At 41.5% G+C, this 25,864-nt stretch overlaps 1 protein-coding gene and 1 long non-coding RNA gene across 8 annotated transcripts in view; both read right to left on the reverse strand.

Moving 5' to 3' along the window:
- Positions 1-280: 280 nt before the first annotated feature.
- On the reverse strand, positions 281-5,212 carry LOC146711086 (uncharacterized). Of its 6 annotated transcripts, none has more exons than XR_014920103.1 (7): positions 5,136-5,212; positions 4,764-4,842; positions 2,252-3,019; positions 1,603-1,764; positions 1,243-1,350; positions 1,022-1,137; positions 281-879 (listed from the first exon to the last, which is right to left on the reverse strand). It is a non-coding gene; the product is annotated as an uncharacterized LOC146711086 (long non-coding RNA). The 6 variants fall into 6 exon arrangements; XR_014920101.1 differs by lacking the exon at positions 5,136-5,212 and adding an exon at positions 4,063-4,137 and having other exon boundaries at positions 4,764-5,072; XR_014920104.1 differs by lacking the exon at positions 5,136-5,212 and having other exon boundaries at positions 2,252-2,742; positions 2,841-3,019; positions 4,764-5,068.
- Positions 5,213-9,123: 3,911 nt separating this feature from the next.
- Positions 9,124-25,864, reverse strand: part of cacna1ha (calcium channel, voltage-dependent, T type, alpha 1H subunit a) — a 128,914-nt gene continuing 112,173 nt past the window's right edge. For both annotated transcript variants that reach the window (XM_085453786.1, XM_085453785.1), the window contains exons 28-38: positions 24,695-24,846; positions 24,485-24,594; positions 23,830-23,963; positions 23,566-23,636; positions 21,899-21,977; positions 19,829-19,950; positions 18,726-18,884; positions 18,508-18,648; positions 17,111-17,276; positions 14,631-14,788; positions 9,124-14,537 (exon numbers count right to left, since the gene is read on the reverse strand). In XM_085453786.1, the coding sequence (XP_085309912.1) occupies positions 13,155-14,537; positions 14,631-14,788; positions 17,111-17,276; positions 18,508-18,648; positions 18,726-18,884; positions 19,829-19,950; positions 21,899-21,977; positions 23,566-23,636; positions 23,830-23,963; positions 24,485-24,594; positions 24,695-24,846 (2,675 nt within the window). In that variant the 3' untranslated portion in view covers positions 9,124-13,154. The remainder of the gene's footprint in view (positions 14,538-14,630; positions 14,789-17,110; positions 17,277-18,507; positions 18,649-18,725; positions 18,885-19,828; positions 19,951-21,898; positions 21,978-23,565; positions 23,637-23,829; positions 23,964-24,484; positions 24,595-24,694; positions 24,847-25,864) is intronic.

The following is a 25,864-nucleotide window of genomic DNA, read 5'->3' on the forward strand; positions in this document are numbered from 1 at the left end:
GTACATATTATTAGTCCTAATGCCAGTATGATTCTTCATAACTCCTGCTTTGAAATACTGAACTTTAAAATTTACCTGATGAAAGATCATTCACAGTGGCACTCTGTCAGGATCATTCTGACTGTAAAATCACTGTATTAATCTGAATCCTTCTGAAATGTGCTGTGAATGAATGCTGATGCAACTCACTGTGGGAAAGCTGTTAATAAAATGAATCTGTGACACATGCAACACATTCACAGAGGAAGAGGACACAAAGGGAGGACACGCAGAGGCTGTGTTGAAGTCAGAAATCCAAATCTTTATTAAAAAACAGGCGGCGGTAACAAACAGGAAGACAAGCAGTCCATCAAACAGTCTACAGGGTCAAACATTCAGAGAATTCAAACAGCAGTAAAAAATAACTGGAACTGAAAAACTTAAAGCAATGTGTGACGCAATAAAAGGAAGCAGCGCAGTATATTCACTGAATTATCATCAATTACAAAAGAGAAAAACAACGATTTCTAAGGATTCTTTTCTTAAATGCAGTTAGAGTGTGGCTGGTAAAGATGGAAACATACAGAATGTAAACTGTGTGAGTTTGTGAACTTTGTTAGTAACAAATGAGGTAAAAAAAACAACCCCAAAACAGACAAAACAGAGAAAGAGGCTCTCAGTATTCATTCATAATTAGAAAGAAACATTCTGGTCATGGATTTTTACAGTCTTAGTTCCGCTCGCTGTCATCATTATAATCATCATGATCAATGGCGAGGTCCTGAGGTGGGTGGGGCTGTCTCTGGTGATGTCACCATGAAGGAACAGCATCTGGCACGTGTTGCTGAAACATCCCAGTACACTGGTGTAGTTTCCTCTCCAGCTGTTTGACATGTGACACTTGAACATTAAGGGGAAGAAGAAGAAACAGTGTTAGGTCAGGTGACCACATGGTTTCTAAAGTAACTGACAGGAAGTAACCAGGCCGTCAGAAATGGATGGCATGTGTTTAGAGTTACTGGAGTTGGGTAACTCTACTTACCAAAAGCAGAAGCACACAGATGAAGGATCAGATGCTGAATGTTGCAGGAACATGCTCATGTGTGGTGGTCATTCAGTGCTGCAGGTTAGACAGTCCAAGACTGATATGCTGCCCATCTGAGAGTTTGAAAACACACATGCAAAGATTTATTTTGTGTTACAGTCAAAGTTGGATGTTCATTTTTGTCCTTTAAAAATGTTTGTGTATTTAAAAGCACTAACATTTAAGGATGACTTGGATCGTCTCCTTTAAAGGGGAGACAAGTGTGTCCACGGATCTACGTCACTTTACCTGGATGATGACTCCTCCCCCCTCACTCAGAAACACTCCTAATATAACCAAGCAAATAAATAATATTGAAGATTTACTTACATCATTACAAAAACATCAAAAACATCTCCCTTTGATTCTATTTCTGCATTCCTGCTGAACATCAGGCAACAAATATCTCAATAAATCACAGTAAAATGTAAAGCACATGTTTTCTCTGCTTTGTCTAACCTCTGCAGAGCCTCTGTCAAGAAAAACACATCTGTAAGCATAAAACAAATATACATTTCATAACACGTCACTGGACAAACCTCGGTCAGCTGATTTCCTCTGTGCAGTGCAGACGAACATCAGTCAGCAAGTCAAGGTGGTGAGATGGACTGGTGTCCTTTGTGACTCTGCTGGTTCTTCTGAGGAAACACCACCGTCTCTCCACACCGTCACCATCTGTGAGCACAAACTGCTGCTCTGCTCTGCCAGCATGTAGGAAATCACATATCACACACAGGGGTGAAGAAACATCAGAGCTCAACTTTGGATACTTTAGATCTTAACAGATCAAAGCAGCTCTTAGTTTCAACAATCAGTGAGCAGACAAACAATGATACCAAACTGATTCTGTATGAATACAATATGGTATTTTCAATACAGCTGTCAAATTAATTTATTAAAACTAATACAGATATATGTATATATTTTTTTGATAAATTAGTCTGCTAAATTATAAGAATATATATTTTTATTTTTTTCATTTAACAATTGCAACTGAAAGAAATTAAATATTGAACAAAAATATATTGTCACATTCTGAGCATGCTCAGCACGCTGACAGACTTGAAGTTGCTACAGATTTTAAGAAGTGATAATTATAGGGAAGAAACTTCTCTTTTTCATCCGTTTAATCAAACATTTGATGCCTTAGATGTCTCAGTCCTGTAGCGTTCTGCAACTACAACTAACCTGAGGCTTGGATTTGGCTGCAGGTGCCCCTGTACATCCTTCTCAGCAGCACACATGTGGGTACCATTTAATCCCACTTCTTCCTGAGCTTTGCTTCATCACAAGACCAAAGGTGGCATCCCGTGTCAGTCTTATCATCATCCAGAAGAAACATTTGAAGAAACATCATGGAGAAGAAACATTTACGCGCCTCCTGGTTTTGTTTTCTGATCCTGCGAAAAGACTGAGGACAACAAAGCCCAGAGAACACGAGATACACAACATCCAACATTCAGACTCAACAGCCTCCATAAATGAAGAGCACCAGGTTGGTTCAGTTATAGTAGATATGAGCATACTTCACATTACTGGGTATGAATAATAATGAGGAGGCAAACTTTGAAGATGCAGAGCATGATGTCCCATCATCAGACTGTAAACAAACATCCACCAGGCTTCTTTGTTGCCAAAATTGATGATTCTCCCATCAGGGATCAGTAGAGTGTATTAACCTGTGGTATAAGCAGCAGTCACTGAAATATTACTGTTTCAGATAAGAAATCTAGCACATAAAAGCCAGGGTGGGAGGGATCTCTGCAAACTGACTTACCTCTGCAAGTGTGAAGCTCAACAAAATCTGACTCTCCAGTCACAGACAAACAAAAACTCCAGCTGGGAGATAGAAAACGCTGTCTGGGTCTTGCTGGATGTTGCTGGTCAGAGTCCCACATTAGCAGAGTGCTTCTTGGTCCCACTGACCCATGTGGACAGTGACTGTGGAGAACTGTTCTGGAAAACAGAGAAGAGAATTGAAATAACAAAAAGCCAAACAGGATTTCCACAAAGACTCTCTTGGAATCAGCAATCAAAAAAATCACTGGTTCATATTTCAATTAAATATGAACAGGTTCCTTAAATGTACGCAGTTCAGACCTGATTTAATTTAATTTCCTTCACACAGCACATTCGTCCAGGCTGACAGGTAAACATAGAATTAATCTCAGGTAACATGACTCATAGTAGAGATTCAGTAAGAAAGATTGCAGGCTCTAATATTATTACCACACAATCCAAGGACACACCAACAGCTCAGATTTGTAGAACTATTTAAACAAATGTCTTCTGAATATTCAATTCATGTTCACAGTGGGAGGGGGGCTGTGTCGTGGAATTTTTTAAATAAAGTCTGCAACACAGAAAGAGCTGTGATCAAGCTATTTATTACTGCGCCAACACACATCAAACATCACAGTTCAGCCATGTCAGCGCTGCCACAGAGGTCGTGCTCCTGCTCCTTTATGCATTCCAAGGAAGAGGGAGGAAGTTACAAACTGATCCTACCACACTTCACGTGTCTCGCTATGAAACCTAACGCATCAATGGTTAAGCTGTTTTGTGCCCTTGGCCTTATCAGCACCTGTAAAGGGAGTTGTTTTCTCAAACTGCTGACGCTGAAGTAAGTTCATCTAGTTTTAGAAACTTTCACTGAACAGTAACAGTGTCACAACTAAGCACATGCATAAGCACTTAAATACTTTAAATGAGAATAACAGAACATTTCTATTACAGAGGCTAGAGCCTGTCCCAGTAGTCATAGGTAGAGCACACCTGGACAGGTCACCAGTCTGTCAGAGGACTAACACAGAGACAGACATCAGAGTAACAAATCTATTTAAAATTAATGTAAGTTTGCTGCAGCTGTATGTATGAACATGTGTTTCTGTGCTCACAGTCCACCTCTCAGGAACCTGCAGTTCACTTTTAGTCTACTTTAAACAGACCTCACAAAAGGCTGATGTGGCTGGATCAGTAGTCTGATTTAAGTACGATACCTTTGGCCAGGGATTCATCTGTTGCATCGCTTCACTGCAGTCTTACGTATTTTCCCCACACCTGAATAAAAAATACTGATATATACAAATAACAGCTTCAGCTGATGCAGCCTGACTCAATCCTAAATGTTCAGCACACAGAGACACAGAGGTGCCGTTTAAAGTTTAGTGTTAACCTGAGTCACTGATCATTTGCAGTATTACAGAGTCTGGCAGTCTTTGCATGATGTCCACGTCACTGTAAGTTTCTAGCTGACTCTCAGGTGTGACAGGTGTGCCAGCAGGAAAGAGTAATAATAACCTGCATCCTGCAACCTGCAACGAAGCACTGAAACTTGCACATATTTATTATAGATGCACTGAAGCTAATCGAGATATTTGCTGTCAGTCTGTGGCTGCGATTAATCACTTTACTGAAAACTTTATTAACTAGTAACTTCATCAGTCATGACAGAAGCTAATATTTCTGTGCTAACATCGTTTAAACAGGAACAGCTTTACTCCAATATAGGCTAACGTTTACACCGTAACTTTAAGCTAGCACCATAAAGACGGTAAAACACGTAATAACATCTACAAATGCATCTTACAGCTGTTATATTAGCACTCGGTGTATTACTAACATAACCACATTAACATTACTGACACTCGCTGACTTTTAATAGTCATTCTATAAATGCTGTCCGTTTAAATGGTCTTACCTGTACACACTGCATATCCACCGGATTGCAGCCAGAGTGGATTCTGGAGTCTTCCACGCTCCTGTTAGTGATCCTCCATCTGGATGGATGAGAACAACCTTCTGAACAATCTAGCAGGAGATGGCCCATATCTATGGGACTGGTTTGTGCTAATAACGCCCATTGTATGGACCGATAACAGCCGAAGCGGGTGAATAAAGTCACCCAGTAGCTAGCTGTGCCATTACCCAGCATACATCACTCCCTCCGTAAATGCAATAAACCATACAAAAGTATTGTTCTACCTGTTTTTCAGGTAGTTGTTTACATTATATAATTTATTGTGTTCTGTATACGTCACTACAATGTGATTTGGAAAATGTCTAAATATACCGACAAAAGGCACTTCCGCGGACCCTTCACGTCAATTCCCGACGCGAGAGGGGTACCCTGTGCGTCCATAAGTGCAGCAGAGGGAGCCTGACCATGCGTCACACGTTTGACGAGTTGGGAGTGAGAACGTGTTGATTTTCCACCCTGATTTACAAATAAATTCTTTACAAATCCTACCATGTGAATTCATGGATTTTTTTTTCACATTCTGTCTCTCACAGTTGAAGTGTACCTCTGGTGCAAATTACTGACCTCTGTCATCATTTTAAGTGGGGGAACTTGCACAATCGGTGGCTGACTAAATACTTTTTTGCCCCACTGTACATCTGGGGCCACAGAAGTAGTTGGAACACCTGAATTCAATGATTTGGATGGGTGAGTGAATACTTTTGGCAATATATTGTATTACTGAAGGAGTTGTTATTGCTTCGTTACACCACAGAAGGGTGTAAAAGGGTCCCCTAAAACGAGCAGGTCTAGTAGGGGTAAACAGACCAGTCCACCTAGCAAAAGTCTAGAGACTGTGTAAAAACGTGTATATCTGCATGTAAGCAGGTACAAAACAGTAAAAAAAATTGACCCTGGCATATAGTGTATTTATTGGTAGCTGTGTTTATTTGTCATGAAGCTAAGTGTCAGCAGCTAAAGCTAGCATGTAGAGACCTCATTGTACTTTGCACATGTACCTCACTGTAATCACAGCGATATCTCTGTGTGTGTGTGTGTGTGTGTGTGTGTGTGTGTGTGTGTGTGTGTGTACATATATATTACCCTCATTCAACCCACCAGCAATATCAGCAAGTTTCTTACTGCAACTGGATGCCACATTTCTTTTGTGCATATATTACTCGTGTTTCAACAGACAGAAGTTGTCATCTCACCACCTGACAAATCTGCTTCACACCGAAAATAAGCAGATGCTGAAGGAGGGGACTTTTTGAAGAGTGGTACAACCAAGCCTCTTTTGCTGAACAACCAAATGTAGATATCCAATTAAAAGCAGATAGCGGATGTTTCATGGCGCTGTGAAGATAGAAACCTGCCTGGCTGACAGCAGACTAGTGCCAGGTGACTGACTTGTTTGAAGAGCAGGTAAGTGCAGGGACATATGGAGACAGATGCGAGAGTATCTGCAAGGCTGCCTTTTAAAACATGCTTCAAAGAGACCATAAGCCAGAAGGAGAGATGCGTCTTTAAATGGTCGCAGGCAAAGGGAGTCTTTGAATGCAGCTTAAACTGGCTAATTTCAATCGTGGAGATGCAGAGCTGCATCCAAACCCAGAATCTGTCTGTTAACACATCAAAAGGCAGAGCTGGCTGAAACGAACAAAAAAAAAAGCCCAGAGCTGATTTTATTAGAAACAGGCAATAAATTAAAATTGAGTCTTTCAGAGCTACATAAAGGTTTACATAAATAATCAAAATAAATATAACTGGCACTCTAAAAGACAAGCTGTTAGCAGGCGCTGCTGTTTGCGGCTTGGAAGGCGGGGCGGGAGGCTTTTGATTTTCTTTTTTTCTGTGAATCTGTCATCCTGACCTTTACTTCTTACAAAAACACATTACACACAAACACACACGTAAAGACACATACACACACTGTAATATGTGCACACACTCTTGCAGCTTTAGAGGTTATCCTCACATTTTCCCACTGACAGCTTATGTTCAGCAGCACCATCTAGTGGTGTCTCGAAGGTTTACAAAGGGAAAATGTTGCAGCAAAACTATGTGAGAGGAATGGTTAACTATATCAGGCTGCCAAATCTCTTCAGAATCAGAGCATTTGAACTCAAAGACATCACAATGTTGACAGATTGGATACATTTTCCTGCAGTTTTTGGTCTCGGTAATGCTCTCTTAGTCAAGAAACACTCCTTTAATATTTTTATCAAAAGCAAAGGGGGGCAAATAGTGTCCAAAATAATCAACATCAGTTCAACAATTTAAGTTGAACATTTAATCTGCAAGTATTTTATCGGCTCCTTGCCATTTCCGTCGGCTCTCTTCAAGCGCTTGCAAAAACTTCCAGAAAGCTTGATGTCAGATGAATGTGGGAGAAAGTGCATTAAGGTCAGCACTCCTTGGTCATATTTAAATGAGATCTTGCAAAGCTTGGAGGTGAGATTGGGCTCATTAGTCTGCAGCATTATGCACAAAGATCAGCATGTCTTGGAAGAATGGATTGCTGTTTCCCTTTTGATCAGATTGCAGTGTTTCGGGTGCAGATGTCCAACTCCACAGACGGAGAAGCACACTTTACTATTCCGACCATGTCTCATTGTAGTCCTGATAGATTGTCTGCACACTATCATTTGTTCTTCTGTTTGTCGCCTAATAAGGACAGCTGCAAACCCTCTGCTAGTGCCATGCATCATAAACTAGGATTCACTGGTACTTATGGACTTGTTAAGTCAGAAGAAGACCGATCCCTGAAGGCCCCATCTTGTAACTCACAGGATTCAAATAATCCGATGCCAGGGTCCCGAGACACCCCCACAGGTCTTGTGGCCGTGCTCCGAAGGGTGAGAGCTGCACTGCCAACAAATTATTAGGGAGGCAGTTTTAATGTTTTGGTTCATCCTTGTATGAAGAGCCTCCGATTCCTCATTTTACAATCAAACAGTGCCATCTAGTGGTTGTGATACTTTGTTACAGAGCATCATGGAGAACTTAGAATATGTCACTCAAGTTAAGTAAGGTTTTAATCACAGTCTGTGAAACAGTAATAGATTGTACTTTCTACACAGCAACCACACTGTGGTGTGTAACAACAGGATCAATATGTGTTTATTAAAAGATTTGCCTCTGCTGGCTGCCAGTGCTCAAGTAGAGGTCAAGTTTCTTCCTGCAGAGGGAAAAATAATAAAGTAAAGGAGTGTGTCCATAAAAGAATTATTGAGTATTAAAAGAAACTTAAAAAGAGCAACAACAGGAAAAAAGCATGCATTGTCTTGAAACACTGTTTCATTGGTGTTAGCCTGGCAGCATAATTTGTAAATTTGCACATTTGTATAGGATTTGTTAAAGCAATAATAAGATGGAATAGCTTGTTTTTACACCAGTAGTCACTGGGTTAAAACTTTTGACCAAATAAGTGCACCGCTTTGGTTTTTCACCTTTATAATTATGTTCTGAAGCTGCTCCTTACACAAAAAAAGAATGTAAGTTGTCAGAAATCACAGAAAAGAAGGTTTTGCTGTGTGGAGCGAGTGGCTCAGCAGATCCAAGGAACAACAGGTGTTGTGTTTTGCCACTGGTGGATTTTGTCTTGCTGAACATCACTAAGTCACAGTCTTCACAAATGTGACCATAATACTTAATATTTCCCTTCAAGATTCTTTCATTCTATATCTAACACAACAGTTACCCTTTACAGTAGTGTGCAAAAGTCTTGAGCCATCCATATTTTTTAAAATATTTTGCTAGAAAAATTTTTGCTTTTCCACTCATTTTAAGGTACAAGGACTGGACTTAAAATGAGTGGAAAAGCAGCCAATGTCCAAAGAAAAACTTTGCAAGATCTCCAGAAAGGCAGAGAATTATAGTAGTCAAGACCACTTATAAAAAAAAAGAAAGATAAAATATCTGTCTGCCTTGCAAGTCTGGCTCCTTCTGATATGAGGGGAAGCTCAAGATTTCACAATACTGTATATTGTCCATCCATCCAGAGATTAGATGAGAAATACTTTCTTTATCCCATATTATAATAATATCTGGTAGATGCCTCTCAGCGTAATAGATGTATTGTATTGTAGAGGCTGATAGCCTCTTTTATGAAAGACTTCTTAATCCTTATCAACTTCAGAGTGCATCCCAGCTGTGATTGGGAGAGAAGCCTAAGAGAAATGCCACCTTAAAAAAAGTAGCTGGCATGTTCTTATTTGCATTATTTTAGGTTAAAGCTTTAATCTTTTCAAATCCCCACTCTAACCACACACACACACACACACATACACACACTGATAAATGTAACATGAGCTAAAACTTGTGTCTGGATTATTTATTGGTCCGGCTCTCATGCCCACACACAGTAGGAATTATTTATTAAAGGGCAAATAAGCACAATGAACAGAAGAAAAAAACCCAAACAAACAAAACTGTCAGGAACTTTTTAAAAATGCAGTTTTTTAATTGACAGGAAAACATCCTTCAGGACAATGGTTGGTCATCGCACATTAATTATCAACGATACAACAGAGTCCAACTGCGTGTCGAGCCTTTAAACACCATCCCGTCCCCTCCCGTTTTCCCCGTTTGAGGAGTAATGGCAAGGGGGCGGGGCTTATTATTGCAGACACATTGACTCTCCTCTGACAGACAGTACACATGCACCTCCTCCCCTTCTTGTAAGGCTTGAGGGGGGGTTTGGGGTGGGGGTGCTTGGGTCAGTCGGTGAAGGGTTGTAAGGGAAGGAAGGAAAGAGAAAACAAGGCTTCTGATTCATCAAAGTCAAGTTCTATCACAGTTTGAACCTTCTGCTGCTCTCTAGGTTCAGCCGTGTGAGGAGCGCGATCGCCTTCACCGGACCAGCTCGATATTAGTCAAGAAAATGAACCACTACGCTGATCAGTCCTTTACAGAGCATCAGGGCTGAGGCTACTCCTACATAAAATATACATCAGATAAATATTTTCACCATCACCAGTGTTCTACTATGTTTAGATTACCTGGAGGAGAAGTGGAAAAAAAAAGTTCATGTCAACATTAAATAATGTTGGTTCTTAAGAAAACAGAACCAACCAGGTTTCCATTTCTCTATATAAAACTGTATAAAGAGGAGCTCTGTTCTCACACTGTAAATAACCACCCAGTACTGCATTGGACAATAAAGAATAGGGTTGTCTAATCAGTATTTTATCAGATACCAATTATTAAGAGCCCAGTGCAATTAGGTAGTCGATCTACAAATGGAAACATCTGAAAATGCAAATATCAAAATCTCGAAAACATCCAGATGATTCTTTCCCAAAAGTTATGTTCTTCTTCTTCTTCTGCGTCTTCTTTTTAAACCAAAACATGCAATAGTCAAAACTGTTTCCTCAAAAACAGGATTTAAATACTCAGATCCAAAGATCTGCAAAATCGTAAGAACAATTATACAGTCACTCTACCGAACCGTGTCGATTAATACGGCGATACCGTTTAGAGAAGAGGGTTTTATACGGAGAACCTAAAACCTCCCGTTGCTGACGGTGTTGTGCAGGAAGAGGACAGGAAACGAGACGAAGCAGCGTGTTCAAGCACTCAAAAATGATTTTTTTTTTAAAAAGGATTTGAAGCAGGTGAATAACTAACTGTGGCCGTCTGCGACGTCATTTAGTGAGCTTTGTGCTCCTGTGTGTCAGAGCTCAACGAGGACTGGCACCAAAAGACCTATAGGAGCTTTACATTCTGCCTTTGCAAGATGGGAACATTTACTCGGGGATTGTTGGTGTGTGTGTGTGTGTGTGTGTGTCCCTTCCACCTGATTACACAGTTGCCAACTGTAGCTTTAAGGAGACCCTGTGTTTAACGGTGTCTAAAGGTGTTTAACACCAAACCTGTCTGTCTACACACGTGCTGCTCGGTAAAGGGGAAAGCCAAAGAGAATGTAGAAGGAGATTTATTAATTGATTTCATTCCTGGCTCTGTGTTTACAAAAGTTTTTGCAGACTTTCAAAGTAATTTATGCATCTGATGAATGTAAAAAAGAAAAAAAAAATCACCTCTTTTTAAATTATTTAGTACCCTTTGAGACAGACTGGGGGCAAATTTGCAGCAATTGTCTGATCAGCTGTTTCACAAATCTATCATAAATACTTGTTTGGTTGATTTTCTTTCCTTTTCATCTGCACAAACACGAAGAACGGAGCCTTACGTGTTTACAGATACGATATGGGAGCACTTTGGTTTTCACTCAGATTACTGAGGATTTGTGCATGTTGTGCGCTGACCCTCCCCCCCTCAAGAAATAAAAATAAAATAAAGACACCCTCCAAGCCAGCTGCCTTGGAAAAGGGTATCTGTACCAATGAAGCTTACAGGGATGCTTCAAGTGTGAGTGTGTGTATATGTGTGCCAAACCACACCGTGCACATAACAGAATCAATTACGTATTGTGCTCTGCCAGGACAGAAGGAAGAAAACGTTCAGCTCCTCGATGAAGCTCCTGGACGCATGGCCCACGTGACATGTGGCAAACCGGTGCGTCAGTAAACCGATGTGTCTGAAGTTGCGAGGTGCCGGTCAGTGAGGACAGAAACAAAAAGCAGAATGATAAATGGCTTGTCGAGTCCTCGGCAGAGGTGCGGATCCCTCTTCTGTTTACAGTAACCCCATCAGTGGGTGGGCCTGAGCTTTTGGAGAAATCTACAGTACCTAACGTCGCTTCCAGCCACACCCACACCAGCACAGCCACACTCAGGGTACGAGTACTTATAGAAGCACGAACACCAGACAGAGTGAGAGAGCTATTCTCAATCGTCATATAAAAAAATGGGTTTATAGCATGTATTAGCAGTTCTACAGTATGAATACAAGAGTGTGGCTGTTTTTATGTAATGTGGATGATAACTATATTTTCCACAAGTATATATTATTATTGCACTCTGGCTACACATATTTAGTAAGTTAGTTAGTTTGGTTGTCTTTAGATGTACAGAAACACAGGTGTCGAAGCTGATCCAGCTTGAAAACAGCACTAGAGGAGAGGCTCAGTGAAGCCATGATTCATTTCATTTCAATGAATCAAAGCAAATAAAAAATCTATTTTTTTCCCTGCCCTGAAATTTCTGGATTTTAAACTCCCCGCAGGGATGTGGCCCATAATAACGGCCAAATTTGAATGTGGAGCTAGGGCGCGTGAACTAATTAGCACATCTTAGTCAAATATATACTCACATTGCTCTTTCTATAAATGCTTCGCATCACTGAGCCCATACTCTTAAGACTGATACCTATTTAGACACCGGTTACATAGAAATCTGAGACAAAACTACAGAAACACATCACACACACACAAACACACACCCTCCCCCCCCTTGTTCTCTTCGATCTCTTTTTCAAAATAGAAAAATAAAACCCGCTCTCCTCGGACCTCAGCTGGCAGGCTGAGAGGAGAGGGGCGCTCTCCTTCACGGCTTCCCTCGCTCTTTGAAAAGAGACATACATTCACAAGAGGACAACGGAGGAGAACAAACGAAACGAGCAAAGTTGAAATTCAAATTTTGTGTGCAAAAAACATTTTTAGATCTCTATAAAAATATGTGCATATGGATAGAGCTATTTTTACCTCACCAAATACAGTATTTTCCTTTATTTACACTGCACAGATACACAGAGAAACACACGCACTACAGCTCTGCCCTGCTCCTCCTCTCTGTCGTTTACAGGCGTAAGAACTACATGGCCGACTTCCACAACAACAGATTTGACAGTAATCGCACGTAAGAGAACTCAGACGCTCGCACACGCACACACGCACACATACAGAGTTCTGCTCTGATCAATGTGATCCGAGGAGCAGAGGAGGGGCAAGCAGAACTTCTGTAGAAAACCTGAAGTTGCATATCCCACAATTCCCCCCCTTACGCTCGCATTTCACAAACCTCTTCCCGTTAAAAGGTCAGAGGTTGTCAGCCAGACGCTGCTTCCTGATTGGCTCGCGCAGGTGAGGACAGTGTGTGAAAAAAAACTTTGGCTACGGAGTTAGGTGGCTTTAGTCCTGGTGTGTTATCTGCATTAGTCCCCGACACACCGCGTACAGTGAGCACTGTTTGCCTGATACAGCCTCCAGCTGTGGATCTGCTGTCCTTCCAGCTGGGTTTAAAACAAATGGATCCATTGTCTCTTATTCAAGTCTGTACCAGCTTCTCTCTGGAAAGAGTAATCAATGTCTGTTCATTATTCATCTTAACAAAAAAACAACTGAAAAGAAACACCTCTTATTCCCATCTCTGCTGAGGTTAGCCGAGGCGCCGCTGCTCCAGCCTCAGAGATTTAAAACCAGATTCACCTCCAGAATCAAACAACTGGTGTTTATTGGGCGGTCCTCCGATTCTTTGCACTGAATCCTGCGCCGCTTCCCAGTCTGCCGTCGAAAGGGGAAGAGCAGGTGGCCGTGTCGGTGTCTGATATGCCAGCTGATAGGCCGCTCATGTATCTGGACTGCGGTTGGTCGAAGGTGAACTGAGGGAGGGGGATGTGCCCCGCAGCAGGGGAGACAGGGCGTGTCTGTGAGAAAGGCATTGGGACAAGAGGGGTGTGAGGCTGGATAAAGACGTTCGGGCTGATGGGGATGTGTGGGTGTGTAGGCGTGTAGGCGTGGGGAGGGGTGTGTGTCTGAGTGCGTGTTGGGGTAGACGGTCGCGAGTGAGCCAGTGCCCAAGTGGGCGAGTTTGCTCGCAGAGGAACATGGACAGGCGTTAGCGATCTGTGCATTGGAGATTGCGTGTTTGCATCTGATGACGCGTCTTGGGCGTTTGTATTTGACTGCATGTGTGGCGTCAAGTCGTAGGAGGGTGTCCTGCGTCTCAGCATCGTGCTGCAATCAGATAATTTGGGGGGCGAGGCGGTTTCAGCGTGCTCCCTCTCTGAGGGTGGGTGAATGGATATACATGGAGGACTCATCTTCTTCTTTCTGTGGTTGCTCCTGACAGACTGCACCCTCACAGGACCGCCTTTCTCCAGCCAGTAGGCCTCCTCTGTGAAGTGTTCGTTAGAGCTGGTTGTTCCAGCCCTTGGGAGGCAAACCTCGATGGAGTGACGCCGCTGGTCGTCGGCGTATCCGGCATTCAGTGATGGCGGCTTGTCCAGGAAGCCCTGGTTGTCGATGCTGAAGCCTTTCCTGAAGTCCCGGTCCTTCAGTCCGGCTCCAAGCAGGCTCAGTGCGCTCCTCGACGAGGATGGTGGCAGCGGAGGAGGAGGAGGAGAAAAGGTGGAGGAGTAGGAGTCGAGGGCAGACGGCAAGGTGTACGGGGAGAGGGAGTGGCTGCGGCCCACTTTAACCCTGCTCTCCGTCCCACCTCCCTCCCCGTCCCACCACCTGTGGCCAGCAGAGCTGGTGATGTGATACACCTCCTCGTCGGCCGGGTCACAGAGGGAGATGGCGGAGGGCGGCCTTGGTCTCCGGAGGCTGGCAGGCCTCAAGGGGGCGCGGGGCGAGGGAGGTGGAGGGAGAAGCAGCGAAGGGGAGGACGGTGGCGGAGGAAGAGAAGAAGGGGAAGACAGCAGAGGAGGAAGAGGAGAAGGACGATAGCGAGGGAAGGCGGAGGGGGAGGAGGGAGAAGCAGGCAGGGGTGATGACAAGGAGGATGGATGAGGAGGTAGCTGTGAAGGGGACAGGGGGGGCAGATGGACTGAGCTGGTCCTCTCCTGTTGCTCAAAACCCTGAGACTCCACAGAATCAACTTTAACCGCCACCTGCAACAGAAAAGCAGAACGCATGGGTATAAGAAGCTGCTGAAATGTGTGTATGTGTGTGTGTGTGTATAAGCGTGAAACGGGGTCTCTCACCTGCCTATGCAGGGCCCGTGGTGAGGGGCTGGGTGTTGGCGGGGCGATGCGAGGAAGAGACAGGGATGGAGGTGACCGAGGGTGAACGGGGGAAATGTCCGGAACCTGGAGCAGAGAGTGGCTCTCACAGGGCTGGGAGTGGACCGACATCACTGAGACTGCAGGGAGACATGTGCAAAGCATATATGTCATCAAGTCAAACGTGATAGAACACGGCACACACACAAAAATGACAGAAACACATGCACTTCTGGAGAAAACACGTGCACAGCTGGGCATAAAGAAACACATGTTATTTTCTGTTCTTTTTAAAGCATTATATTTCAAGAGTCATGGCCAAAGTATGACATCGCTAACACTTTATTATGATAGAACATTTGGATCTTACAAACAGCCATTCAAATAAAAGTTTAAGTGGAAGATGTGGTCATAAATAACAGCTTCAGATATGAAGCCTGGAGAAGTTTTCTGGGCTGAAAATTTGCTTTTTAAAATGTGCTATCAAAATAAAGTGTTTCCTGGATGAAGAAAAAAATCATTAGCGCATACAGTAGGTTGTTACACTGTATGCTGAGCAGCAGCACCGAGCTGACTTTTCAGGGAAACAGTCGCAGAAGGCCAGCTTGCTGCATGTAAAATTCCACATTAGATCCTGGTTACAGTAACAGTTTCACTTGTCTCTACTGCGCCATGCCAAGGGAAATTAGGGTCCTGACAGAATATAGCGCTCTAATGTGTCAGGTGTCAAGTGCACAAGAGAGCACATCCATCAGATGTTCAATCTGTGTGGTGAAACTGTGTAGCCAGGCTCTCAGGTGATCTGCACACACAGGTTCAGTGAACTAGGAGAATTTCTGGAACCTGCAGCAGAGAGCATTAAGGCTCACCGAACCGGGGTGTGCAGATATAATAGAAATAAAACAATAAAATGTTAGTCAGAGCGTAAACGAGTTCATTTCAAGTAGATATTTTCAGTTCAAGCTGTAAAGTCACAAAATATTATTCTTAAAACACCACATCTTTGACAAAAGCTGGGATGCTGTGCAAAAGGTGAATAAGTACTTACTCCATTCTTGACTTCTTGCATATTTGTAACACTTATTAGATCAAACAGATTTTCATATTACACAAAGATAACTAGAGTAATAACAAAAGGCAGTTTTTAAATGATTTATTTTTTATTTATTAAGGGATCGATTTGGCTCTGTGTGAAAAAGTAATTACACCTGAAACTTAATAACTGGTTTTGCCACCCTTGGAAGTGACAGTTCTTCCAAGTTTCCACCATTTGTGGATTATGGATCTAAGCTAGCCTTAGAAATGTCTTTGTAGCTCTTTCCAGACTGACAGATGCCAATGACTGTTTCTCAGCTGGTTCTTTAGATCTTGAAATGATGTGTTGCTTTTTGAGATATTTTCACCTCCTTGAGTTTGTCCAACAGGATCTATTCAAGTGATTTTTTGATTCAGCAGGTCTGACAGTATTCGGGCCTAAGTGTGGCTACTAAAATTGAATCCAGCTTTCCAAAAAAAATGCAGTTAATCTGTCAATTCATGATTTAACAGAGGGGCAGTTACTTTGGCTCACAGGGCCGGGTAGGTTTAGATAGAGTTCTTTCATTTAATACACAAAATATTCATTTAAAAACAGCATTTTGTTTTCCTCAGGTTATCTTTGTCTATCTCTGTCTGTCTGAAACATTTGAGTGTGAAAATATGCAACAACAAAAAAACAGAAGAAGACGAAATCAGGAAGCCGGAGTACACAGAGAGAACCCAAAAAGACAACTAAATGTCTCTGTTTTCATCATCTGTGTGCTTTTGATTGCATATGAGGTTTATGAAAATCAAATCACTGACACAGCATCCCAGCATTTTTTTGCTTTTAACTAGACAATAACCAAAAGACAAAAGAGAAGTGATGACTGCACATTTTTAAACATATGCACTTTTCTGACTTTGCAACTTGACTGTGAAGACAACGACCACTATAGTTTAGTATTCGGCCATTTCACAGCTGAGCAGATGAGCCTGTGTGAAAGTTGCAGGTATTCACGTGTATCGACTCATCCACTACAGTAAGTACCTTAGGACAGAGCTGGGCCTGTCCACAGCCTGGACACAACATGCCATTAGATTCTGACTGCAAATGAAACAGTTCTTGTTAGTGCTTAGAGATGTGTTCTGAGCATTGTTTCTTTATGTTCTGACTTCTTTTTTAAACACACAGAAGGTGAAACTACAGGAAAAAAAGATAACATTATGTAGGATAGGTATAAGGTTGACTCTATGTGAGATAAACATTACTCAGTCTTTTATTTTAACTAGTTTGAATTGGACCTTGTGAAGTTTAGTTAACAAATTTAGTAACTGTGTCTCTGTCTGTTTACCACACAGATTAAATAAAATGCCAAAACTTCACAATAATAAAGCGATGCTACTCTCACAATCAATATTTTAGTATTTAACATCTAGTTTACCTGAATGCTGGTGTTGGGGACTCAGGTCTACCTCGTCTAAAGGGTAGGGGGCGCTGGCGGGTCGCACCGGTCTAAACATATAACTGTCATTTGGCAGAGAATGCATCCTGGATACAGAGATCTTGGATGACAGCAGGTTCTGGTTGTTGTACTGCACCTCTTCCTCCTGCAGGGGGAGACAGAGACCACTCAGTGCTAAAACCAACAGCTGCAGTTTTTACAAAGAAAGAATAGAGCGCTGCGTGATTCTGATGACTGACGTCTGTGTTGCAGGTTGAGACAGGTAAAAATATGAATGCCATGTCTGTGGCATCTTTCTGGTGCAAGATAGTGTACGGACAACCACTGAAAATAACACACACACACGCACAAATTCAAAGAACTGTCTCTTAAAGTTATCTTAAAGGTAAAGGTTAAAGGAGAGCATCGTTTGTCATCTTTTCATCAGGCTCTGAGAAACATGGGCTGAATTACATGCCAGCTCTATGCACAACCCAAAACATGTATTTAAATGTTTCCGTATTTGTTAAAAGACTGTAACCCAGCAGTAAGATGTAATAACAAAGTATATGTTTATACCTTGTTTTATTCGTAATATTGCATTTCCACCGATCAGGCATAACATTAGTACCACCTCTCTATTATTGTGTAGTTTCCCCTGTTGCTGCCAAAACAGCCCTGACCCATCGAGGCATAGACTCCACTAGACTCCTGAAAGTGTGCTGAGGTGTTTGTAATCAAGATGTTAGCAGCAGATCATTGAAGTCCTCTAAGTTGTGAGGTGGGGCCTCCAGCAATCAGACTTGTTTGTCCATCGCATTCCACAGATGCTTGATTGGAGTGGGATCTGGGGAATTTGAAAGCCAAGTCCACACCTCAAACTTATTTTTGTGCACTTCAAACCATTCCTGAACCATTGTTGCTTTTTGACAGGCCCAATTATCCTGCCAAAAGAGGCCACAGCCATCAGGAAGTACTGTTTCTGTGAAACGCTGTACATGGTCTGCAATAGTGCTTAGGTACATATCAAAGTAACACCCACATGAATGGAAGGACCTGAGGTTTCCCAAAACATCACACTGCCTCCGCTAGTTTGCCTTCTTCCCATAGTACATCTGGTGCCAGGTGTTCCCCAGGTAAGTGACACACCTTGGGAGGCGGCAGAAAGGTCAGCAGTAGTTTTATTTGATGCAACAGTAGCTCGTCTGTTGGATCAGATTGCACGTGGGGAGTGAAGGCCTACCCGTGTGATCTGTTCACTGTTCCTTCCTTGGACCACTTTTGAGAACACCCCACAAGAGCTGCAACTTTGGAGACCCAGTTGTCTACACATCATAGCTTGGGCTTTCTTAAATTCACTGCTGCAATTGCTAATAAGCACAGTTTTGTCTTCCTACCTCTTCAGGTGAATTTGAGCATGGCCCCACATAGGTCCCTCCGACTGAGCTGTTGTTGGAATTTGTGCTTAGTCTGCGATCCCTCTCCCTATCCATTTCCAAGGCGATCTCTGCATCAATCTCCGCATCCTCTTTAGCATCCTGCAAATATATATCTACTTAATATCTGTGCATTTAAAAAGCCAAAAACCAAAGAGATAGTACTCAAGTTACTGCACCTTGTTGCTTTCCTCTAGATGTTTCATCAGAACAGCCACCACCACATTGACCAGAACAAACTGGGCCATGAGCACAAAGGTGACAAAGTAAATTGGAGAAACCCAGGGCAGATATGGTAAACAGTGTTCGTCAGACGGGTGACACTCTCTCAATGTGTCCTGAAAAGAAAAAGAAGAGAAAATGAAGAAGCAGAGAGTTTTACCTCGACACCGAATCACAGTCACCACTTGAAAAAGCTGGGCATCCACAGCTGCAAAGACTTTTGTAAGCATCACAGTTTTACACATTTACTCATTTGTAACTTCAGGAAACAAAGAAACACAAATTTAAGCACACACATAGACATGATGTAAGTAGTTCATAATCAGTAAAAAAAGAAATAAAAACATTGCACATTGTTAAACAACCCCCACTCTCCATCACTCCTAAAAGGTATATGCATGAAATCACGTCCTGTTTTTATATTGAATTAGCTCAAAAAAAATCGCCAAACTGACAGACGCGTACATTTCTTACACACAACATAAAACAGACTGTCTGTACAAAGACAGAAATCTACTTTAAAGTGCCTTTTTTAAAGCAGTGGTTAAAAAGAGAAACTGTGTGGCATCGCCCTCTGCTGGAATTCAAGAGGCATTGCTTATGTTGTGGGCCACTTACGAGCCTGAGTGGAGAAGTTTACTTACACATTTAATCCTTCACATAATATCTTAATATTAGAAAAAAGGTGTGTGACTTCAACAAACATGTCATTTTTTTAAGCATCAGGCCTTGTGTTTGACACCTTTTCCCTAACATGATCTTGTTAAAGAGATTCTACACTATACCTAAAAATTATAATTCATTTAAAAAAAAGAAAAACACATGACATTGTCACATCATTTGTAAACGATCACATTTTTGTGTCGTTCAGAATTTCATTTTTTAATAAAGTAAAACTCAAAATGTGAAAGTTTTGACATTGGTCTCCTCTAAGCTACTTTATCATTTCATAATTGCTTTTCGAGGTCGTCGCTCTCTGCGGTTATGAGATAATCTAGTCATCATTTATTAGAGCTCATGTTGTGCATACAAGTGCGTTTGTGTGTGTGTCTGTTCATACTTTCATAATCCCATTCCAGTTGTCTCCAGTGGACACTCGAAACAGTGTGAGGAAGGCCATCCCAAAATTTCTAAAGGTTGCGTGACGACCCAGACCTTCACATGGGTTGTCGTCGCTGCACTCTAATCAAAGCAAACAGAAGACGTTAATTAAGCTGCGCTATAAACATGGTGATGAAAAGAAGACGAGAAATACAACGTGCCGCACTTCCATACAAAATACAACTTCTTCAGTCATATAAATGCAGAGTAAACTAGTTCCAAGTGGCGTCTCCCTATGGACGTGGCACAGGACAGCGAATGAGAAAAGTCTTCCAGGGGACAGTCTTTGGGTCAATTTAACAGAAAGCTCTCGAGGCCCTGTTTACAGAAAGAGAATAGCCACCAGAAGATATCCTCCCTTGCCTCAAACCTGAGGTCACATTAACAGCATGCTTGAGAAGAATAACACATCCCTTGGAGTATTATGTACCATGTTTATTATTCTAAGCATCAGTCACCAGGAGACAAATAAGAGGATTAAACAATGTGAGAGTGTAGCACAGAGGAAATGGATAGGGAAGGTTTGCGTAACTTGTAATGAAATCAAGCTATACTGATGCAAGACTGAAACGCTCGCTGTGGCTCTAACAAATGGGAGACGACTGAGTCAGAGGCTGCTGAGAATTCAGAAAAAGCAGCTTCAGTTCAAATATATTCAGTCAAACGTTAAACATCTGACTTTTTCATTTTTTTGGACTGCAGGTATTTCACGTGTACGCCTTTAATATGTCTACATCATTAGCAAAAACATATTTTTAGACGTAAAAAAACTTATTTCACAAGATCAGATTGTAAGAAAACTCATTTAAAAGATATATATATATATATATGTAGAGAGAGAGTTTCATCTAACAGTGGTGACTTAGACCTAATTAGACCTAATGAGGAAAACTAATGAGATCTACTAAGTCACTCAAGTCAATGTTTCCTTGCTTTCACACCTTACTAAATATTCTTTCCTCCCAGTCAGAGCTCGCTCCTGTATAGACCATTTACTGTTCTACCCCCTTTGTTTTACCTTTCTCAGGTAATCTTCCTTTAACTCCTGCCCACTGGAAATCGGGATTCATCTGGGTGTAGACTACCAGATAAATTATTAAATCTAGATTCAGATCCACACTGGAATATGTTAATTACAAGCTATGCTGAAAACACCTGACCCTGAAATGACATGAAGCCAGAACTGTATTAACATTTAAACACTCATTCAGCCCCCTGTGCCCTCATCCTATCTACACAGCCTTGGGCAGATACCTTGGACAGAGTCTGCCAACGTACGCTTATCTAAGATCTGTCAGTTAGTCGCATAATTGTTGGTCAGTTTAAATTCCTCTTCCATGGTGAAAATGTATAAAACACCATGTTATAATAAAACTAAAGACTTGTCGACGGCCTATGTAACAAGGGTTGTGTGAGACGCAAGTAAGTTCGAAGATGAGGTTTAGCTTTTTCTTACTGGCGTGAATGCAGGGAACGTTCCTGTTCTCCACCGCTCTGTGCCACGATGTTTCCTTCAAAACTTCCAAAGTTAAAACATATTTCACCCTTACAGGCATGGATCAGCATTTAGCTTGGCACTTCCAAACATTCATAAAAATCTCTGCAAAAGCTGAAGATGGGTCATGTTGCATAAATCGGCAAAACAGACATCATCTTCTATTCCCAGCGTGTAGCAGAGGATCATAACATTTCACCGAAAGCAACCTCTTTATCAGAAAGTTGTTTTTCATTTCATCTTCCCAGAAGTCCTTTTTTTCTTTTTTCTAACACTTTTCCCACACAAACTCAGGCAAAATGAGTTGGACAGAGTGAATCCATTGAAGAAGCAATAATGTAAATAAATGGGATCATGCAAATGTGATCTTTCCTTGGTCAAAACAGGAAGGGAGGATACAAAAAAAGGGGGGGAAATTTGCCGCAAATCGTGACTGTAATAGTGATGCTTGGATTCAAAAACCTTTTCTGGCAAAGTGTGTGGAGCAGTGTGTGTGTGTGTCTTTGTTTTGTTTTTTTCTTGCTGGTGACTGACCCAGTTTGCCAAAGAGCTCCACTCCCAGAGCAGCATAGATGAAGAAGAGCAGCATGAAGAGAAGACCAAGATTTCCCACCTGGAAGGAAAAAGAAAAAAACAAACCCCAAAATATGTTAGATATCTTCTGCAAAAAAACAACAGTACCATTTAAAACATTAAAGATCCAGGGACAAGAAGGCACTGTCTCCGGAGTATATAATCGAGAGGGAGTATATAACTGACTCCATTTGTTTGTCTGTCTGTTTGTTAGCAGTGTAGCATCCACAGTTTCCAAGATCTCATTTTCATATTTTGTGTGATGGTACAAGTTGGTTTCATTTAGGTGAAAATCACATCAAGATCACATCAAATGGGTAAAACAATAAAAACAAGCCTTGCTTGGCACGAGCACCTCAGTTTTCCAGGGATCTGACCTTGACCTTTATTGTTTGTGCCAAAGGTAAAAGTTGACCTTGAAAAAACATTTAAAGAAACCATATCAAGTAATATATCATGTGAATGGGCATGGGGAGAGCTGTACATTAACACAATGCCCATGACATCACAATGACACCAGAAAGTTTCCCAAAATTACACAGTGCATGAAAATATCTTAAAGTCACAACTTCTTTCAGCTTATAGAAGCCAAATCAGCCAGCTCTGTCCCAGTTATATTGGTAAAGACAATAAAAAACACTATAAATGTGTTAAAGGTCAGACATCAGCATATTGTTATAAAAACATCCTGATGTCAGCATGTTGTAATAAAAAGAATTCATAAAACATCACCGTTTTAGTACAGCCCTTTCTTTTTGAGAGGAGATGTGTTCTCTGAGTGCTCTTGTCTTATTGCATATATTTGATACCACATATGCTTGTTTATGCATTAGCATAAAATACTTCTTTTTCCCTTTTCTACCCATTGCATGGAGAAATCCCTTGTGCGCTTAAAAATCAAAAAATTCAAAAATAACTTGGACAGTGTGCACCTCCTATGACTACATGTGCATCGTGCCATCATTTACCAGCATGTCTCATCTCCTTTTCCATTTTCTAAAAATCTTTCCTCGTGCACTCTGTGCCTGGGATGGTTATATCCGAATACTTGACATTTAGAAAATAGCAGAACAACGTCTGTCACTGCACACACATCATAATCTTTGGCGCAGCTGCTCTTTGCCTCTAAGATTTGAGCCACGCAATAACAGAGAGATACATCCGCGACATCTGCTGACACGCCTAAAAAAAATGGTGGGTGCATTGACAAAATAGCAAAAGCACAAAAAGGAGCACAAGGGAGGAACAGTCTGACTCAAAAAAAAAAAAAAAAAAAAAAGAAATGTGCACGGGTATCCATTTGACTAATGAACTCACTGACTCTGTGATAAAATTCCTCTTGTGTGCAGTGTGCGTGCCATTTATTATAAGGCACATTTACTAAGAAAACCAAATGTGATGTGCAATAAGCCGGCGAAAATCTGAAGAAACAAACACACTTGAGGGTTAGGATATGAATTTTGTAATGTGGAAGGATACGCCTGGAATTAAATATTTATTAAAAAGCATAAATCTTTCAGGGCTGTCTATTCTGAACAAAATTCATATCCTGACCCTGTTTTCATAAATAAGAAAAAAAAAGCAAAACCACTCTTTTGTGGTTGAGACATTACAGAGTCCATGTTTACCTGCGGCAGTGCCTGCATGACAGTATCCAACAGAGCTCTCATCCCTGTGGCCATCTTTAGAAGCTTCAGCACTGCAGAGAGACATTGAAACAGCCGTTTTACTGTGATAATTGTGAAAAAGGGTTAGTAGGAAACTGTTTTATCTACATCTGAGATCCTCTTTTTGATGCCAGATCTATTAGAATATTTAGGATAACTTAACAGAGTGAAATGATGTAAGTGTGTACAACATAAGCAAGGATAGATTGGTAAGCGTATGTGTACCTCGTGCTATCCTGAGCACTCTCATGATCCTGATGATGGTTGGATTTATTGGTAATGTGCCTTTCATTTTCAGCTCCTCCAGGACGATGCCCATGATGGACAATGCCACTATAGCTAAATCCAGCTGATTCCACCTGAGAATATTTTTTAGTCGGGTAGAAAAGAAAAGGGCAAAAAAATTAATCAATAAAAAATAAGACACAAGATACAGTGCTTCTCTTTCATCGCTCATGCAGCATATTCAACTAGTACCAGCGGGTGATTGTAACAACAAAGTAATACAAATTCCTTCTTAGTCTTTAAAGGTTATTGTGAGTTAGCTGAAAAGGAGAACAGATGGGAACAGAAGATGAAATGTTGCTGCTGCCTGGCTGCTGATGCTAAATAGTGAGGAGGCTGTTTAGATTAATGGGCAGCCCACCCACTAATCTCTTTTGTAGGGAAAACACTGAGGCAAACCATGATAGCGCTCCACCTGGGTACTCTGAAAAAGATAAGTACCCTGACCACCCAGTGCTCTCAATACAATTGTGGGAAAATAAGGAAGGCAGGAATTCACACATTAAGTAGGGAATAATTTTTGTAACCATTTTATGCGAGATAGTTACATTGACTTTAGTGGGAAACAATGCTATAGAGATTCTCATTGCTTTACCTGTCTCTGATGAACCTGTGTATGCCAAATGCCACAAGTTTGAGGAGGGCCTCAACGACGAAGATGCAGGTAAACACGTAGTTACAGTACTTCAGAACCTCTCCTAAATACTGAGTGCACAGATTGAATGTAAGGAGAAGCGTACAGATTAATTTGAGACATCTTTCACAACATTTTCCATTTGAGCAGGTTTGTAAGGGCACGCATTACCACTGGTTGTTTATAGTGCTCTATGCTCATGGTGAAGACATTGACGCAGATGATAAAAGTGATGAAGAGGTCCAGGTGGTGGCTGGTACACAGCGAGTGGATGGACAGACGCAGGGGAGAGTAGTCGTCATAGTAGCGCCCGAGCTTGGCCTCTGGATCACAAAAATTCAGGAACAAACAAATATATGAAAGACAGAGTAAGAAACACGCAGAGAGACTCACTTTGGTGAGTAACTGTTGTCTGAATATAAAGTGTTGTATGTGTAGCAGTGTGCACCGGAAGGCAAAGGGGCAAAGAGAAGGCAACCACCACTGCTGTTCCATTTCATACTTTATTCACCAAAATATGCTTGTGCCTTAATAAGATTCTGCTATTTTGGTACGCATGTCACACCAGAGAGGCCCTTGAGCAGACCAGGCGACCCACTGATCCTCTAATTGTAAACTTACTCACAGCGGTGGTGCTCCCCTTGTCCCTGTTCCTTAAACAGCATGTGCATGCTACTGCTTGTGTGGCTTGTTTAAATAAGTGAGGACATGAGAGTAACACGAAGTCTAAGATATTTATGGCATGTATTCATTTTTTAAAGGGATCACATATTTAGTATTATTACTCAAAATACTTTTGTACGTAAATTTGCACACGTACAGTTCTACTTAAAAATTTACATCCACACGAACATCATGGGGATTTATGGATTTTCGTGAAACCTGAACTGTCCTTTTCCAGGGTGGAATAACTGTACCGCATACATCTTTAAAAAAAAAAAACGAAAATTAGACACACATCACTGAATTTATTTTTGATTTTCTATAATCCACAAAAGTTTACATAAAAGCTCAAATATACACATTCACTCACTTAAATCTTTTAATAAAGGTGCTGAAGGCTCTACAAACACCAAGGCCTTTCAGCTTCTTGTTAGTGATCGTGATTGACTACAACTGTTAGTTCTCTTTGTTTGACAGAACTGATTGGATTGACCAATACTCGAAACAATTTGAAAGTCCACAGAACTCAGAGAAGATCTAAGAAATAGAATTCTAGATGTACACAAGTACTTGAATATGTCACCAATTTGCCAAGATCCGGAAGAAGATCCAAATTCTGACCCTCAGATGAGAGGAAATCGGTTAAGATGTTGAGGAATAACCCAGGGAACCACTAAG

The sequence above is a fragment of the Copadichromis virginalis genome, linkage group LG4 (assembly GCF_057382275.1).
Source record: "Copadichromis virginalis isolate Kocher_CV1m ecotype Utaka linkage group LG4, C_Virginalis_male_GT1.1, whole genome shotgun sequence".
NCBI lineage: Eukaryota > Metazoa > Chordata > Actinopteri > Cichliformes > Cichlidae > Copadichromis > Copadichromis virginalis.